The sequence below is a fragment of the Panthera onca genome, chromosome A2 (assembly GCF_046562875.1).
Source record: "Panthera onca isolate mPanOnc1 chromosome A2, mPanOnc1 haplotype 2, whole genome shotgun sequence".
NCBI classification, from domain to species: Eukaryota; Metazoa; Chordata; class Mammalia; order Carnivora; family Felidae; genus Panthera; species Panthera onca.
The window spans coordinates 96539457-96559622 of NC_138340.1; the positions used below are offsets into that span (position 1 = coordinate 96539457).

The following is a 20166-nucleotide window of genomic DNA, read 5'->3' on the forward strand; positions in this document are numbered from 1 at the left end:
AGCTGCCAGATGTGAGTAAGATAGCAAGAAATGGTCCTGCCCACAGGAGTGGTCAGGCCTTGTCTGAAGCCTTTCATGTATAAGCTATTTGAAAAATTGTGTCTGCCAGATCAAACAGAATACTGCCCAAATCCAATCTGAAATTAAGACCCCTGCTCAAGCTATCCCTGAGAGCTTTTGGGAGGATGTTGTATAATGTTTGGTATGCAGTAGGTTGATGGTGTTTGTCAAATAAATGGATGATGGATTGAAGGGTGGGTGTGGGTATCGTGTGCAGAGATTCGTTGGGAAACTATTAAGGTAATTCAAGCAAAAGGTGATAATTCTTGAGTTCGGGCACATAATTGAGAAAAGAGAAGCATAGAGGGATATGAGAAATACTGAAATGGTAGAATTGGCAGGATTTGATTATCAGTCACATAGGAAGCAAAGGAAGAATTAAAGATGACATGGAGATTTCCAGCTTGGATTGAATGGGTGGTGATGATATAAATCAAAAGATGATATAGATCAAAAGACAGAGAACATAGGAGAAAGAACAACTTGAGGAATATACTCAAGAACGTATGTTTCAAATATGTTCCAAAGTACAACTTGAGAAGATACTGACTTGGCCGAGGGTGGGAGGTGGGGTGGTATTGCTGAGAAACTTTAATTCTTTCTAAGTGCCAAGGTACTTATAATGACTGTCATTTTTAGTGTGTTTTTTTGGGGCCTTTAAGTCTCATTTTCTTTCATTCATTCATTCATTCATTCATTCATTGTTCTTTGGACAGAGATTGTCCCAGAATCTTTTTCTTTTTTTTTTAAGGAAAATCTCAGTCTTGCCTACAAATATTCCTTTGGATATGTCTGTGGCTGTGTGTGGGTATTTTTCAGGCATAAATCCTTGTTAAAGACCTTAACAGTCCTACACTGTTGATTGTCAAAGTGTATAGTTTTGCTCATTTTGCAGGTTTTACTAAAGTAATCTCCAATTCTTGACTTTAATCAAAAGTGTGCTTATGATAAATAATATTTGTAGGAAATTGTCTAATTTCTCTGTATGTTTAAACATTTATCCCTGAGACCATCAAAAATGGGTACTTGTGTTACAGGTTTTACTATTCTGACAAAGTGCTTTATATCTATGTATCTATATCTGTATCTACATATAAATAATCACGCTGGTGTTATTTTCTCAGCTTGCATTAAAAGGCTTGGTAAGAAGTGAATGCATGGAATCCATGAATCCATTATTATATATTCTGTAAGGCTATTGCGAAGAGTGTTGTGCCTTAGGAGATAAAAGGTCATTGTTCCCTTTATAAGGACTCTGGTAAAATTTTCCCTCAGAACTTAAATGCCAACAAAAGTAACTTGTGTTTGGGTTTTTTGGTTTTGTTTTTCCCTTGAGTATTTTTGATATTATGGACACCAAATTGTATACTTGGACTCTCCCTATTTGTTTTGGCTGGTAAGACTTTGAGAGTCAAGTTTATGAAGAGATTAACAATTGTAAAACAATACCTTGTATATGGGCACCTGGGTGGCTCAGTGGGTTAAGTAGTGTCTGACTTCGGCTCAGGTCATGATCTCACGGTTTGTGAGTTTGAGCCCCACCTTTGGGCTCTGTGCTGACAGCTCTGTGCTGACAGCTCTGTGCTGACTGGTCGGAGCCTGGAGTCTGCTTCAAATTCTTTCTCCCACTCTCTCTCTGCCCCTCGCCTGCTAATGCTCTCTCTGTGTCTCAAAAATAAATAAACATTAAAAAAAATTCAGAAAAGACACCTTGTATAATTTTTGTGTACTAAATTATACCTTTCACTTGCTCTATTTTATTTTAGTTTGCCTTAATTTTTTTTTGTTAAAATACTTTCTCTATGATTGTATTTATTTTGTTAGATATCACAGATCCTTTTTAATAATGAGATATTATAATTCAAATAATTTCACTTCTGGTTTTTAGTTTTTTTAACTGATTTAGGAGGAATTAAAGGGAAAAATCATATTCAAAATCATATACAGTCATATAACCTACGTGTATAACTAGATAAATTCTTACAAAGTAAACATAGTTATGTAATTATGTCCCAGGAACTGTTACCCCAGAAACTACCTTCTTGCCTAATCCCAGTCATTATTCTCTCAAGGTAACCACAATTCTAGCTTCTGTCATTAAATTTAGTTTTGCCTGTTTTGAACTTTATATAAATATAAATGGAATCATATAGTGACTTCTATATAGTGGACTTCTTTTGTCTAATATGTCTTTGAGATTCATGTGATAGCATTTTCATTGCTATAGTATTTCATCATATAAAGATATCACACTTTATCCATTTAATTGTTTATGGACAATTGTGTTGCTTTAAGTTTTACTTGTTACAAGTAATGCTGCAAGGGTTATGTATGCATTCCTGTAAGATATGTATCTAGGACTCCCGGAGTGTAAGTGTGTGTTGAGTTTTGGTAGATGTTATATTTTTTCAAAGAAGTTGTATCAATTTTCCATTCTTCCAACATTGAACTGAGTGTTCCATTTGTTCTGCATCCTGGCCAACATTTGTTGATGTCGTCTTTTAATATTTTAAAAATATTCTTAGCCATTCTGGTTGTTTATTATGGAGTCTTATTGGAGCTTTAATTTGCATTTCCTGAATGCCTACTTGAAGTGCCTATTATGTGTTTATTGGCCAGTCATCTCCTTTGTCATGTATCTGTTCAAGCCTTTTGCCCCTTATGTTCTTCTGTTTGTAACACACTCTTACTGCTGTGACTTTATAACCTTTACACATTTTAGTATATGCCTTCCAACATTGTTCTTCAAGATACTCCTTTTTTTTTTTAATATATGAAATTTATTGTCAAATTGGTTTCCATACAACACCCAGTGCTCATCCCAAAAGATGCTCTCTTCAATGCCCATCACCTACCCTCTCCTCCCTCCCACCCCCATCAACCCTCAGTTTCTTCTCAGTTTTTTAAGAGTCTCTTATTCTTTGGCTCTCTCCCACTCTAACCTCTTTTTTATTTTTTTTTCTCCTTCCCCTCCCCCATGGGTTTCTGTTAAGTTTCTCAGGATCCACGTAAGAGTGAAAACATATGGTATCTGTCTTTTTCTGTATGGCTTATTTCACTTAGCATAACACTCTCCAGTTTCATCCATGTTGCTACAAAGGGCCATATTTCATTCTTTCTCATTGCCACGTAGTACTCCATTGTGTATATAAGCCACAATTTCTTTATCCATTCATCAGTTGATGGACATTTAAGCTCTTTCCACAATTTAGCTATTGTTGAGAGTGCTGCTATAAACATTGGGATACACGTGCCCCTATGCATCAGTACTCCTGTATCCCTCAGGTAAATTCCTAGCAGTGCTACTGCTGGGTGATAGGGTAGGTCTATTTTTAATTTTTTGAGGAACCTCCACACTGTTTTCCAGAGTGGCTGTACCAGTTTGCATTCCCACCAACAGTGCAAGACGGTTCCCATTTCTCCACCTCCTCTCCAGCATCTATAGTCTCCTGATTTGTTCATTTTGGCCACTCTGACTGGCGTGAAGTGATATCTGAGTGTGGTTTTAATTTGTATTGCCCTGATGAGGAGCGATGTTGAGCATCTTTTCATGTGGCTGTTGGCCATCCAGATGTCTTCTTTAGAGAAGTGTCTACTCATGTTTTCTGCCCATTTCTTCACTGGATTATTTGTTTTTTGGGTGTGGAGTTTGGTGAGCTCTTTATAGATTTTGGATACTAGCCCTTTGTCTGATAGGTCATTTGCAAATATCTTTTCCCATTCCGTTAGTTGCCTTTTAGTTTTGTTGGTTGTTTCCTTTGCTGTGCAGAAGCTTTTTATCTTCATGATGTCCCAGTAGTTCATTTTTGCTTTTAATTCCCTTGCCTTTGGGGATGTGTCAAGTAAGAAATTGCTGTGGCTGAGGTCAGAGAGGTCTTTTCCTGCTTTCTCCTCTAGTGTTTTGATGGTTTCCTGTCTCACATTCAGGTCCTTTATCCATTTTGAGTTTATTGTTGTGAATGGTGTAAGAAAGTGGTCTAGTTTAATTCTTCTGCATGTTGCTGATTCCTGACTATTTTTAACCATTTGAGTTTCCGCATAAATTTTAGAAGCAGCTTGCCAGTTTCCATATACATACATAAAGAAGAACCTGCTGGAGTTTTGATTAAAATTTCAGGTATTCTAGATCATTTTGGTGAGAACTGATAACTATATCAAAGGTTATAGTTTTTTTTACATGGTATATATCTTCAGGTATTCATGACTTCTTTACTTTAGCACAGTTTTGTATTGGATAGTTTTGTTAGATTTATTCTGAGATATTTGGTTTTTTGAAATGGTATTTTAAAATTTTTCATTATCTAATTCTTTGTTCCTAATATATAGAAATTGATTTTATGTTTGAAATTTTACTTTTTATCGATATTACACTTTTTAATCTTTAAAACTTGCTATCAACTGTGAATTTCTTAAATTCTTAGTTTTATCTACAGATTATTTAGGAGTGTCTCCCTATACAATTCTATTACTGCTAGTAATGACTCTTTTATTAATTCTTTTCTAATTATTACCCTTTTATTTTCCTTGCTTTATTGTACTGTCTGTAGAATCAGCATAACTTAGTGCTCTTGCCATTTATTTGTGAATTTATGAATTATTTATTCAGCTAGTATATATTTAGCACTTAATTTGTCTCTTTTAAAGATAGACAGTAACATCTAACTCTGTTTTATTTAATAGTGAATTGAATTCAAAGCTTCAAGATACTTTAGAACAAATTGAGGTAAGAAGGATTATATCATAAGTTATAATGTTTTTTTTTCTTTTCAGAGGTTTTTGAATAGTACATATGTATCTTATGTTTTGACTTTTGTGTTATTACCAGTGTTCTAGATCACAACACTTTGTTTATTGTTTTTTGTTTGGAATATCTGTGCATGGTCAAGTTAATGTTAGTCTTCTTGTAAACTCAATAATGCTTTTGGAGTTTTGGGATCTGAAAATGGTATTTTGTATCTGAAAACACCATATCTGGAAAGATCCCCAAACTGTTAGTTATAGATAGGTTTTCATGTAAATTATAGACAAAATATTTACCATGTATTAATTATTTTTTTGTTATTAACTTTTTTAGTTCAGTGAGGTAAGTTACATAAGAATAATTATTGGCTGATGAATCCTCCTAAATTCCTAAGCCTTTTGATATTTCATACAGTTCATCAAAAATGTAGAAATGGAAAGGAAAATATATGTCATTGTGAGCATGAAGTCTTGCTTTTCTTCCTGCATTTATTTAGAGTTCATCGCTGTCTTTGGCAGTCATTGCAAAGCAGAGTATTCGTTTTAGTAAATGTAATTAGACTTATTTTTTTCTGATATTTTATTTTGCTGTTTTCCTGATGAGAGTGCTTATAAAAATTGAGGCTGGACTTTCAAATGACCTTTTTTGAAGGTAGTTTTTTTTTTTTTTTTTATCATAAATCCAATCATTTACTAATTATAAGAATGACAGTTTGATAAACATAAAGGTAATGCTTTTAAGTAAATAATCTCTTGAATATTGAGGACTTTCTTTTGAAAGCTCAGTATTTCTTCACTCACAATATATAATATTATTCTGTACTTATGTAGAGAATCATTATGTTACAATGAAATCATTGAAATAGAAATCCTTAAACAAAGTTCATGCATTTAGATATACCTTAAGGTATGTGCTTAGAAGGTCAGTGTAGTTTTGTTGAGAATTACTTTTTAGTGATTATGTAGAAGGACTGTTTTATTATTTTTTAAGTCTTACAAATTCAGTTCATACAATTGTAAGATTTTAGCAATTGCTTGAGGAAACATAAAGTACAAATAAAAATAAGATTCCTTTAGTTACTATTATACTGATTTGGTGTCCCTTGAAACACTAAGCATGGGTTTTTAGATACTCACATATTAGTAACATCTTAGTAGGGGCACCTGGGTGGCTCAGTCAGTTGCGCGTTGGACTTCGGCTCAGATCATGAGCCTGCAATTTGTGAGTTAGAGCTCTGTATTGGGCTCTGTGCTGACAGCTCAGAGTCTGGAGCCTGCTTTGGGTTCTGTGTCTCCCTCTCTGTCCCTCCCCTGCTTGCGCTCTGTCTCTCTCAAAAATAAATAAACATTAAAAAAATTAAAAAGAACATCTTAGGAGTGTCTGGGTGACTCAGTCGGTTGAGCCTCTGACTTCAGCTCAGGTCATGATCTCATGGTTCGGGAGTTTGAGCCCCGTGTCAGGCTCTATGCTGACAGCTCAGAGCCTGGAGCCTGTTTCAGATTCTGTGTCTCCCTCTCTCTCTGCCCCTCCCCTGCTCGTGCTCTGCCTCTCTCTCTCTCTCTCTCAAAAATAAAAAAACAGTAAAAAAATAACTAAATTTGTTTTTGACTATTAAATCTAGTATGATAGTAGATGTCTTTAGATATTAATTAAAAGTGAGAAATTAAATACTTTCTTCTCATTGCCTTGAAAACATAATTCCTTAACTGCCTCTTGCCTTCTCTTTTAATTCCATAGGAGCAGTTGGATGTAGCTCTTTCCAAAATCTGCAAGAATTTTGACATTAACCATTACACCAAGGTTCAGCAAGCTTATCGACTTCTTGGAAAAACACAGGTTAGTTTTGAAAGAATATTTACTTTTTATTAATTGGGAATCTGTTGATCTTTATGAATGCTGAATATATTTACTAATGTAGAGTGTCCTTAAAAAGTTTCATTTAACAAAGTAAATTTTTATGCCATATTAACATAGGTTCACATAGGCTCAGAGTGTGTGGAGTGTAACGTTACAGAGGTTTGTTTTGAACTATGAAGTGTTTGTCAGGTTTAATATTTTCACAATTTTATGTAGGTTTTTTTTTAAAAAAAGTGTATTATAAGATAATTCATTTGGAGAGGATGTGTAGTCTTGTACCTCAGCTCTTGGTCCTGATTGAGATTCATGGTTCCTAGATGGGCCAGCATGTTTCCCTCAAAGTGGTATGTAAACTTTTGTGTACTGTGTATGTTTACCTGTAAAATAGGTCCATTTCATTTATTGGATTTTTCTCTTTTTTTAATGCTTATTTATTTATTTTGAGAGAGAGTGTGTGACAGTATGTGTGGGGGAGGGGCAGAGAGAGAGAGGGAGAGAAAGAATCTCAAGCACAGAGCCCGATGCAGGGCTTGATCCCACACACTGTGAGATCATGACCTGAGCCAAAATCAAGAGTCAGAGGTTTAATTGACTGAGCCACCCAGGTGCCCCTCATTTATCAGATTTTTCAAACAATTCTTTTATTCTCCGATTGTTCTCACTTACCCTCATGGTGCATGGCTTTACATACTCTTACTGTTCAGGGGCTTCCTTGAAAAATTTGCAAAGGGTGTCATTGTTTGAAAGTTAATTGTACCATCTCCATGTATAGGGATTATACATTTATCTAAAAAATAGCTAAATATGATAGATGTAAATGTTTTCTTCCCTTAAATGATCTCCTTAGAAGGAGATCTAAGAATTTACCCAGCCACTTAAACTCTGTTTACATTTTAAAATCTGGATAAAGAAATTTGGTTGTTTACCGTAGTTAATTAATTTGTGTGTCTTAGGCTACCTAGGAAAAATTACAAGAAGGTAGACGCTTGGTAATTTTGGGAGACATATTTAAAGACCCTTAAGAATATGATTATAACGTCTAATTTCCCCCATTAGGCTAATTCTTTTACTTGTTAAATATTTATTAGTACCTACAGTGTGCATTGCTCCAGGCACCTCTGTATGAGCCCTCATGTATCTTTTAGTGAGGGAAGCAGGATGTTGGCTGTAACAAGTGCTGTAAAGAAATAGATATCAGCATAAGCCTATAGAGTCATGCAAAGTACTGATTTATACAGGATGATCAAGAAATGGTTCTTTGAGAAGGTGACCAATGAGAAGCATCCTGAACAATATAAGGGAATGATGGCAAAGCGAATCCAAAGGTGTGATTATGCCTGACATGTCTAAGAAAGAGCAGGATGGGTACCAGTCATAAACACAAAGCAACAGAGCAGTGTTTACGATTCATATTTATCTTTAGGAATATGATGTTATGGTTACTTGAAGGGTTATTTGCAAATAATCAACAGTACAATTATAATTTTATGAAAAACAGTGATCTTTGTGCCTAATTTATAATTGGTAAAGATTTTTTTCTTATGTTTTTCACATCCATTGGAATTTATTTATTTTAATAACATGAAATTATGTTATATGTTTTTTTCTTTCCATAGACAGCAATGGATCAACTTCACATGCACTTCACTCAAGCCATTCATAATACTGTGTTTCAAGTTGTTCTTGGTTATGTGGAACTATGTTCAGGAAACACAGATACAAAATTCCAAAAGCTGCAATATAAGGATCTCTGTACAGTATGTAGTAATTTAATAACTGTTCATATGTCTCTCTTTTTTAGTTTTTAAATTCATATTCCATTTTTCATAGCACCTATTATTGGAAGATGCTACTGAAATAAAAACAAATATGTTTGCCAAACGTTTTTTTTTTTTTCCCCATATTATTCTTTTTCTCGTAATGGAAGATTCAGTCACACAAATGGTAAAGGTTGATGAGGTAGTATAGATTTATGGAGTGCAGTTGCTTCTAAATGGACTCTTTACTCTGTCATAGCTTCTTTTACCCTTTTCTCTCAGGCTTTTAATTCTCTTCTGTGATTGCATGTAAGGTCCTTCTAAAGCAATCATCTTTGCTGGTTCCCTGTATACACTTTCGGTCAGTCTTTCCATGTGTATAAATGCTATTTTTGTCAGCATCTGTAACCAATTTCTTTTCATTCTTAAAGAAACAGAGGTCTATAGGTCATATAACCACGGGTGAGAAGTGAACTGAGTTGGGCTCTGTTTTAGAATTGGTCCTGCTGATGGATTGATATAGAGTGTGAGGAAAAGAGAATGATGAACAACTGGGAGAACAATGGTGTCATTTGTGTTTACAAGGAAGACTGATTTGTAGTAGAAAGTCATGAATTCTGTTTAATGCCGATTAACATTCAAGTGGACTTGTTGAGGAGGCAGTTGGATAAAAGAACTTCTGGAGACAAGAGCTGAAGTTAGATTTGGGAGTCATCAGCATCTAACTGTACTTAAGTCCATGGTACTTGATAAAAATATTGGGGAAATGGGTGTAGAGAAATGAACTATGGGGCCCTTGGGCCTTGTGACATTCAGGGATTAGGTAGGGAGGAGAGACCAATAGAAGAGTCTGAGAAAGAGCAGCTAGCTGGGTAGGAGAAAAACTAGGAGATGGTGGAACAGCCTACAGAAGAAGTATTTCAAGAAGAATTGACTGTAAACCTATGTCAGATGCTTCTGAGAGTCTGTATAAGGTGATATTACAGAAATGACCACTTGATTTGACAATATGGAGGTCATTGTTGACCTTGGTCTCTTTATTTCTAGCTCAACAATGTTCTGTGTCTCTCACTGGAGACTTTCTTGAATTATTTCTAACATCTACTCAGAAAATAACAGTTATGGCAAGTAGATATCTATTCTCTACTGTAATTATGTCTAGAAACCAGTGTAAAATTAAGCTAATCTTCATTCTTTACTGAGTTTGTCAAAAGTGCAGGTTTTATGGCCATTGGGAAGTATTCTTACTTAAGAGACAATAAATATTCCAGGAGGATGTGATTATATTGGATAGATTAAGGATTAAGTTAATAATGGCAGTGGATGGTTGTTAATAAAGCTTAAAATTTTTTTTTCCAAAATCATTTCATAAATCACGAGAACTATTTCACAAATTTAATGATTATTAACTTCAAGTGTAATATAGTTGCATAATTACATTTTTAGTTATCCAGTTCTAAGTACAGCCATCATTTGTTATATTTCAGTGATTTTGAAATGTGTTGTTTATCTTCTTATCCATGTGTTTTCTTAGGTTCATAGTATATATTTTTAAATTAAATATCCAAGCAATCAGTTTCATTTTTTTGATTATATTAGTGTTGTCACGAATAGATGTCTCATGGTAAAGCAATTTATTACAAGTTAGTGATTTCTCTGTTACAACAGAAAATAACTTTTAATAATTAAAACAAAAAAATAATTAAAACAAACATTTAAACAAATTAGGCTTTTGTCCTTAAATCTTTACTTTGATTAAATCTGGTGTGTGTTTGTGTGTATGTATAGTGTACTTTGTTACCATTAAACTTTGATATGTTTTTAAGTCAGAGACATATTTGTGCTCCTACTTCTTGAGAAAGTTCTCTGTGCATTTACAAAATACAAAGATGAAAGTTGTACTTAATTTATAAATGTTTATGAACAAAAATTTGTGCTTAAAGTTTTTACCATAGCATTTTTAAACAATTTCACTGTTTTTTGTAAAGCTGATTTTTGAAGTAGCTGTGTATATTTAAATTATCAGATAACAAAGGGCTTATCTTCCTTGATTTTATTTTGAGTAAATCCTTCTTAAAATGACTCCAGGAAACATGTGGTAATTCTTTATAAAATTATTCATCTGTGTATGATTACAGCGAGGTATATACAATTAAATTAAGGAAACAAGTGATTTATTGGTATACTAGAGCTTTGTCATAGAACCACCCTCCCAGCCCCTGTACAGAACAGCTGGCACATACGTTGTTATACATCCAACACAGTTTACACTCCTGGTTTATATTCAGGCTGTGCTAAAACATTCTTTGAAGGAGTTTTGAAGTGGTGAGAGTAATAGCAGATGTTGATGATGGCTTCATGGAGAAATTTCTTTTCTTTCTTTTTTTTTTTTAAGTTAATTTTATTTATTTATTTTGAGAGCGTGAGAGAGAGAGAGAACACAGGGGAGGGGCGGGCAGAGAGGGAGGAGAGAATCCCAAGCAGGCTCTGCACTGTTAGCACAGAGCCCAACACGGGGCTCCATCTCACAAACAGTAAGATCATGACCTGAGCCAAAATCAAGAGTTGGACACTTAACCAACTGGAGCCACCCAGATGCCCCCTGGAGGAATTTCTTTGAGAAAAGGATTTAACAGAATTAGGTATGGTGGGCTCTTTATGTTGTAGAGGAGCTGAATAATGAGGTGAAGGATATGATCCATTTTAAGGTGGCCCATTTTGTTTGGCACAATTCTCAACAAAAAATTAACAAAGTTCAGAACTTTACCCCATGCCTCTTAGAAGTATTTAAGCAGTACTGTTACAAGCAGACGGGTGTGGATATCTCTTTGAAACCTAAGCAAGTTTTAATTTGTTTTATAATATTGTATTCTATTTGACATGTTTAAACCAGGGAAGATTAGAAAGAAATTATTTCTCATCAGATTTATTTATTTGTTAGTTTGATGAAAAGATGTGACCTTTTAGAAACTGAATTCTACAGATGAAGGTGATTACTTCAGGAGAGAAAAATGGAAACAACCCTTAGAAATTTAGTAAATAAACTGATGAAAGGAAATTTAAATATGTTTTCCTGGTGGGAACACATATAAAGGATCTGTAATGGCACAGCTCAAGCAAGGGAGATGATTTGTGAAGGAACCTTGTTTTTGAATGTAAGGTTCTTGATTTTTTAATACGTAGCAATTGTGAATCATTTTAGCCCCAATTAAAAGTAACTGATAATACATATTGAGTGGGGCGCCTGGGTGGCTCAGTTGGTTAAGCATCCAACTTCAGCTCAGGTCATGATCTCACGGTTCATGGGTTCGAGCCCCGAATTGGGTTCTGCACTGACAGCTCAGAGCCTGGAACCTGCTTCGGAAACTGTATCTCCCTCTCTCTCTGGCCCTCCCCTGCTTGTATTCTGTCTCTCTCTGTCTCAATAAACAAACAAACAAAATAAAACATTTAAAAAATACTTATTGAGGGAGAGTCTTATGTCAGGTAAGAAAGAAGGAACACAGCCCTCAGGAGATGTGTAAAAGGTGTTGACTGGTAGATTTTAGAAATGAGAAGAAAGAGTTCAGGCATTTGGGCAGTTGGTTTTCTCTGTTTAATAGCAATATTTTGAAGGAAATCCTTAATCCTAGATAGCATTTAAATATAACATTAAAAAATGAAATACATGAAATAGTATACTCAGCAGAGTTGAGAGAGGGATGAGAGTTCCTGGAAATAGGGAACAATTATGTTTCATTTAAATGGAAAGAGATTGGAAATAGAACTCTAATCATCTGCTTGCCCTCATTCATAGTATTATTTTAAACCACTCACAGGTATCTGTTTATTACTAGAGGAGCTAGAATGAAATTGTACTATTTTTTTTCCTTTGATATCCCTTTACAAAGAAATCTGGGGCAAAATTAGTGTTCTGTTTCTGTTTACTCTGATAAACCAAGAACTTCAGAGTTTTTAAGGCCAATAGCATCCTATTCTGTTATGACATTTCTCCAATTCTGTGTCCTGTCAGCCACTGCTCTGAGTTTAAAAGTTTAGTTGGCTTTGAACTTTTTGAAATCATTTTGTAATTGAATGTACTTACTTTTCTTTCTTTACTAAACAATGTTTTCTGAAAGATTTAATTAGAAGCACAATTTTTCTTTTTATAGTTTATCTTTCTGTCTGGTTTTCCTGTTTTTCTTGAATATATTGGCTTACAGTTTTTATTTAGATCAGTAATTTAGGCTTTAAAAATATGTACATTATTTTGAAGCACAAATACATTGTGGGGTACATTGATGTACCCCCACATGTTTATACCAGTCTGTGGAGAGATTTCTAGACACCAAGTAGATGCTCTTTATTTAGTAACTTTGTAGAGAAACTATTTGTAGGTTATTTGAAAGTTTATGAAGTATGCATCATTTATAAAAATTTATTTACAGCCTTGTTTGGCAGGCTGTTGGATTTCTTTGGGGAGCTTTTTTAAGATGTTAATTAGGATGTTATTGATTAATTTTATGATAATAAAGCTGGCTAAATCTGGCTGAAATTTTTCCAACCATTTTTCAGTTTTTCATTTCCAAATGAACTTAATGAGTTTTGAGTTCTGTTTTTGAAATGAGCTTGGTAATGTAGTAATACTTTGGTGAAAAATGAGTTAGTTTTTTGTTTGTTTGTTTGTTTTTATTTTTTGTTTTTTAGAAAAAAATTTTTGAAATCATTTCAGTATGAGTTTTCTCAGAGTCTGGCCCATTGGAGGTGCTTAATGTTTCTTGAGTAAATTGGATTTCCCTCTTAGTCTCTAATTGGTGTGGTGTTGACACATTTCAAATTTAAGTTAAATGTGACGGAAAGGAAACCAACATTATGTACCTTCTTTGTGCTGTGTACTTTTACAGGTGCCTTGTGTGCATACATCATAGAGAGACAAACTGGAGGCTAGTGTAATACTCCATTCTTCTAGGCTTTTAAACTTTCATTCTTCTGAGTAGTAGCTCTTGATATTGAATTATAATTCAGTGTCAGTTTTTTGAGAGTTAGTAAATGTCTTTAGTAAGTCCTCTGTTGAAGATACAGTTCATTTTGATGTTCATATAGAAACCTAAAGACAAGTCTTCTTTTTAGTCAAAACATGTTTCTATTCCCAAACTCTCAGGGCATTTTCTGTTATGAAGAATATATTTTCTCTCATCAAATGGTGTGAGAGTATATGGACTGTCTTTACAATGAATGATAAGTCACTAGGAAGTTCAGAGCTAAATTCAATGTTCATGTATAGTATAATCATGTTTTTGTTCTCTGTAGAATTAACTGCCTCTTTATCCTTTTGCTGTTTTCTGACTTAAACTAGTCTAGTATTTATGTTCTTATATCACTTACAATCTTTATAGATTTAGACAGAATGTAGATTATATAAATAGTTGCTCAAATTAAGCAATCATTAATTAACATGTTTACTCTTAAAAGTATACATATTTGAAATTATACAAGTAAAACATTAGTTGTAAGAAAATATAGATAAGCAAAAAGGAGAAAATTAATATTTATGCATGCAAAGCTGGTTCTTTTAATGTGTATGTAAGCAAATAGCTTTTAAAAGTGGGATTATGCTGTATACACAGTTTTATAACATTTTTCCCACTTTCTATATTATAAATAATTTTCCATTTCAGTAAATATGCTACCCACATAACTTTTAATAGCTTGACAGTGTTTCAGTGTAAGATCCTGTGGATTAATTAACCAGCTTCCTATTCTTAGGTATTTATGTTATTTCTAGCTTTTGTCATTATGAACAACATTATAGTAAATAGACTTAAAGCTAAGTCTTTGCCTACATCTTTAATTATTTAGGATAAGTGTTGAGAAATGAAATTGTATTGTGAAAGGCTTTTGGTTTATTTTTCCAAAATTGCCCTCTAGAAAGTGTGTTTCAGTTTTCACTCCTCATCAGCAATGTCTGCTCTTATCCCTCTCCTTGTACACATGAATGCTGATTATTTTGTATTTAATAGCTTAATTGTCAGATACCAGAAGGTAGCATATCAAAATAATTTATGTTGTTTACCATTCAGGCATATTTAGGATGTGAAGGAAATTCAACTGGGGCACTTAATTGATTATTGGGGTTAATTTGGTTGATTTGGTTAGATAGGTGAACAGATATTTTCTGTCTTACTGGAAGCTACAAATTTGAACATTTGGTCAAAGAGAGAAGCCTTTTTAGTTAGAAGAGCAATACTATGTATTTACTTGAGTTGCTGTCTCAGGTCAGTTGTAGAATACTCCAAAGAATTCAGCTGTTGGATTTATTATCACATATTTGTACCATCACCACTCATATATTTTTTATATATGAATATATATTGATTTTTATATATTTAAGGTAAAATAAAAACTAGGTTTTGGTAATTTTTAAAGTTCAAAACTTAATAATCAAAAGATAGGTAAGGAAAAATTTTCTCTGCCATTTATTCTCTGGATTGTCAAGAACCGTGAAGGGTCTGAAATTTTATCCTACTTGCAAACTGACACGCTAGCCTGTGACCCTTTCTTTCATGGATGCTGGAATAGGACATAAAATTCCATTATCTTGGTACTCTGACTTGCTAAGTTAAAAACCAGTTTCCTTGTCATTGCTCAGCTTTTGTTAATCAAGTAATCAGTTTAGCTCAACAAGGATAGATAAGGCTTTACAGAATTTATAACCTAGTAAGATCACATTAATTATGATCAGAGGTAGGATAAGAAAAGTTGAAACAACATAAAGTGTCATTGGGGTCAACGTAGTTCTTTAAGGTTCTAAGGAAAGCAAAACCGTATCTTATTGTTAAGAGAAAGCTGCAGCTTTTGAGCTGGGTCTTGGATTCCAACAGGCACAATGTATGTGGCTGTGTCTGGGGTGGGAGCTGGGGGGTTGGGGTAGTGAGCAGTGTTAGGTTGTCTGACTTGCTTTAACTGGATTTTTAGTATGAATATTTGGTTGTTTTCAGTATTCTTGGGGACTAATGAGTGCCAATGGAGTACATACTTTGGGTTGTAGTTATCTGGGCATCCAGCCTTGCCTCTTTGGAAATGGAGGGGTTTTCTGGTCACTTGAAACTGGCTCAGGTGTGGCAAGGCCCCTGGGCTGCCCACATCTAAGAACCAGTCAGTGTAAGGTAGTCTGCTGGGTGATGTGTGTGTGTGTGTGTGTGTGTGTGTGTGTGTGTGTGTGTTGTGGTGGAGGATGGGAATAAATGTTGAAAAACCAACCTATTTTTAAAGCCTGGCACACACTGTCAGCAGAAACAAAAAATAATTTCCTGGTAGAAAGTCATTCTTGAGACCTGTCAAGAAACCTTATTTTTAATTTGATAGTGTTTTTACATTTAAATACTGCCCCTTTTTTTGTGGTAATCTCACAGCATTTTATCACTTGTAACTTTGAAAGATAAATTATGTATTCTGATTATACCTGCTTTGTTTGAGTATTAAACTGTCTATTTGATTAAGGCCATTTAATAGCAATTTGAATTTAAAGGAGACCTTTCTGTTTCACAATTTAGAAGGTGCGAAGTTCTTAGTTCCGAGTTAGCATCATTTATATCATACTTATTGCATATGACTTCATAGATATATACAATTTTAGCATTAATGATAAAAATGCCTAGGAGATGAGAGTGCCTGTTTTTTCACCATGATACATTTGTGTTTTTAAATCATGAATGAATCCAGTTTGACACAAGAGAAGTTTTGCTACAGCGTATGTATATTGTTGTCTTTGGACAGTCATAGTGTTTAAAGCTTCAGAATAACCTAGTAGAGAGAATTTAGATTATTTGCTTTATCCCTTAAGGTGTTTAGATAAATGAAGTGATATTTATAACATCATGACTGAGTAAGTCACAAAGTCGGGCCCTAAGCCCAAACGTGTGGCTATCCAGTCCGCTATACTGTGCACATTTCTGGCTTCCAGTGGCTAAAAAGTACTGAAGATATTCATATTTTCTACAGTGTGGCCCTCACAGAAGTAATTCAAGGTTGGAAAGATCTTGTAATTGCTTGGCCCAGACACTTCCTTAGGTCTGGAGTTTAGCCTCCCCAGAGATGTTTTTAGCTCCAGGGCCAAGTGCTGTTTGAATCTGCAACATCTTTCCTGAAGCCTCCCCAACAGGCAGTGGTCCTCCCGGACAGGTAGTGGTCCTCCCGGACAGGCAGTAGTCCTCCCGGACAGGCAGTGGTCCTCCCTACCAGCTTCTGGTGATGCAGCTCACAGCACTAGCGGTATTCATCTGAAGATACTGCTAACTCTTTGTGGGTTTTTTTTTTTTTTTTTAATCTATCAGTGTGTGTTTGAAGTTGGGGGTGGAGGGTGGCAGCGACTGGGAGTTGGGGAGCCCTGTGAGGATGCCAAGACATCTGTTCCCTTTATGTTTGTCATGATGTGATCAGAGTGCTAAATCAAAGTGAAACAACAACAAAAAATACCTTAAGATATTCCCTAAGAATTTTTATTTTGACGTTTTAATAGAAAAATTATCTTTCTGAAATTTTTGTAAGTATTTGGTAGTAGAGATTTCTGAGGAATATAAAAGTAAATTAATAAGAGAAAACTAAATTCTGCAGCATCTTTTTTTTCATATTTACCACTTTGCACTTAAGCAACTTTTAAAAGATGACTTTTTTTCATTGCATGCTTCAGATTTGGAAAGGCTGCTTATGTTCATTTCACGTTCTTTGAAAATGTCCTCTAGAGTCTCACTTACTGCTGATAGTCTGGGCTGGAATGTTGCTGTTTTAATAAGCTAATTTCATAATTTTTATTTTGACCAGGTATGTTTGTTGGTTGAGATGGTTAAATAGCAAAAATGGAAGGTGCAAAGTGTTAGCTGACAGTGAGGAAGAAAGGGATATGATATCTGTGGATTTTTTTAAAGTGTTCTTCAAGATTTGATTAGGAAGCCTATTTGGGGGATGCCTGGGTGGCTCAGTTGGTTAAGTGTCCCACTCAGCTCCTACTCCGCTCAGATTAGTTGGTTAAGCGTCCTACTCCACTCAGATCATGATCTCATGGTTCATGAGTTTGAGCCTCGCATCGGGCTCTGTGCCGATAATGTGGAGCCTGCTTGGGATTCTCCCTCTCCCTCTCTCTCTCTGCTCCTCCCCTTCACATGCACGCACATTCTCTCTCAAAAATAAAAATAGATACACATTAAAAAAAAAAGCCTATTTTGATGTTTGAATAGTGAAGCATAATGGTAATACTGTGTTGAAATTTTTACATTGTAATATCCAGATTTGTGAATATTCTCCAAATCCTGCTCCCTCTGTTACCTTTTATAACCTTCAGAGTTACTAGAGATCTATGTTATCTGTATAGAGGTTATGGATTTAAAATTTTTTAGATTACTTAAAATATTCTTTCTCGTCTGTATGTTTTTGAGAGATATTTCTAAAATACCATACTTTTTTTTCTTTTCCCTTCACCTCACAACCTTTGCTGAATAAATTGACACTACTAGCTTTCAAAGAATGGCAATGGAAAATAGCTCTTGAACACAGAGTAATATTTGATAATTAAATTTCTATTTCCCATATGTTCTTAATTTTTAAAAGAATTTAAAGACATGTTATTTCAGTTCTTTGGGATGTCTTGCTGTGAATATTATCTAAATTGATCAAGATTTCATTGCTATGATTGATACGTGATACAAACATAGAACTGGAATTACAATATGGTGCTCCTCTGCCTTGGTATTCCTGGTTTTTTTCTAAATGAATCCTCCTCCCTTAATTGGGATTTCAACTGAGATGAAGTATTAAGCATTTAGTAATTGGTGAATGGATTAAACTAGTGATGAGGTAGTTAGATCCAGGAATCTCTAACACTATTTTGTGAAAGGTGAAACTTAAATCCAGAGTGGTGTTTTGTGGAAGGGTATGTGACTGATAAGTTGTAGAACTGGTGCTGGCTGGACCCAGGACTTCCAGTTCCTTCTCTAAGCCTGTTTCTAATATGCCTTGCTGGTGTGAAAAAGAATAGATGTCTGAGTGGAGGTTTCATGGGCTGTTAATTCAGAAACCCAGATTCTCTTCTTGGCCTGTCTTTTAGTTTTTGATTACTTACTCAATTATTTGCTTATTTGTTGGTTTCTTTGAATTTCTTTTGTTATAGTTATGATTCACCCATGTCTGTGTAATAAAGGTTCTCTATTTGAAATTTAGAGGAGATTTTTTTAAAGTAATGAGAGAATACTAGTTGTGAATGATTTTAGTAATAAGGTGTTAAAAGCATGAGAGAACCATTTGTTGCTATGAGAGTTGACACCACTTAGTTACATGGTATAGTGGAAAGTGGTTTTTGGAGTCCAGTTTTAAAATGAAATGACTCTTTTAATTTATTGCCAACATGGTCTTCAAGTGCAGAAATTAACCATCTGGGCTTAAATGTATTGAAAACAGTATTTTTTTATCTAGCCCACCTTGCCCTTTTTTCTTAAACTGTTTGTGTATGTATTTAGTACAATGAATCTCTGCATTTGTTTCTATTTTAAATTAAAAATTTAGGCAAGAGTCATCTTGTTATCTTGTGCTCAGTACATCATAGTCTTATGTTTGTATGTATGAACATTTTTGAAGATGATAAAATATGGATTCTTTTGGGAGACTTTTGGGCATGTGCAGTGGTTTAGCTGGATTTATGAATTATTTACACTTGGGTCAGTTTGGTGAGAAAAAGCTTGCTATAACTTCAATAATTTCAACTTTTTTGGGAAAAAATACGAATACATCTCTGTGTATCTTGTCCAAACACATTAAATTTCAGCAAATCGTCAAGACGAAATGTAGTAAAGAACCTACTTTTCCTAGAAAAAATAGGCAAATAACGTAGCTAGACAGTGGCTGGGTGGAAAATAGAAGGTAGTAGTAGTTCTAAGGTTCAATTTTCTGGTTTGTTAAACTGTGACAAGTATAATAAAATTAATTGGTGGGCTATAACACAATTATTTGTATAGCCATAATTTTTCTTTGGGAAGAAATAAGAATTGTCTTCCTTTTATCTACCCCAAAGAATGTTGGTATATAATTAGATTAAATTTATTTGCATAATATAAATATAAATTTATGTAAAGTTGAGTTTATGAAAGTGAAAAAAATTGACTTGTAGAAGAGTACCTTTATTTAGGTGAATGATTGAGGAGTTGCAGCCCAGAACTTTTTTTGTGATTTTTTTTTCTTTGCCCTCTGCTTTTGACTTTTTCTTGACCATGTGCATCAGTATCAAGTTTTTATTAAATGTGTGTGCTATAAGAGATTTGTTATGATGGGATAAAAATAAACCAAAGGGAAAAACAATCAAGACTGGTTCATTGTCAAGTGTGAATTATAAAAGTAAACATGAAATATATACATAAAAAATTACTCCAAATTATGGCATAAATATGCAATAATATTTTATATTAATCTCTGTAAGCCATGTGTAAATGTGGATGGTCATTCTAATTCTTCTATGAATAGGTTACTTATAGCCTATGTGGTATATTTAGAAAAGTGTCACTTCCTCCTACGTTTCTTCCATTTCATTCCCAGCCCCACCTTGTAAAAGTAACTAACTTCAGTGTTTTTAAAAATATATTTTATATATATAAAAAACTTGTATATAATTAAAAAAATTTCCCTTTCTCATATATGTATGTCATGAAGGGGAAATTAAAAAAAAATTAATTCCTGTATAGTTAACATACAGTGTTGGATTAGTTTCAGGTGTACAACAGAGTAATTCAA

At 34.2% G+C, this 20166-nt stretch overlaps 1 protein-coding gene across 3 annotated transcripts in view; it reads left to right on the forward strand.

The window, feature by feature from the left end:
• VPS50 (VPS50 subunit of EARP/GARPII complex) overlaps positions 1 to 20166 on the forward strand; it is a 132565-nt gene that overhangs the window by 39456 nt on the left and 72943 nt on the right. For 2 of the 3 annotated variants that reach the window (XM_078442465.2, XM_060632459.3), the window contains exons 10-12: positions 4741 to 4783; positions 6539 to 6637; positions 8275 to 8415. In XM_078442465.2, the coding sequence (XP_078298591.1) occupies positions 4741 to 4783; positions 6539 to 6637; positions 8275 to 8415 (283 nt within the window). The remainder of the gene's footprint in view (positions 1 to 4740; positions 4784 to 6538; positions 6638 to 8274; positions 8416 to 20166) is intronic. The other variant, XM_078442467.2, reaches the window with a different exon arrangement.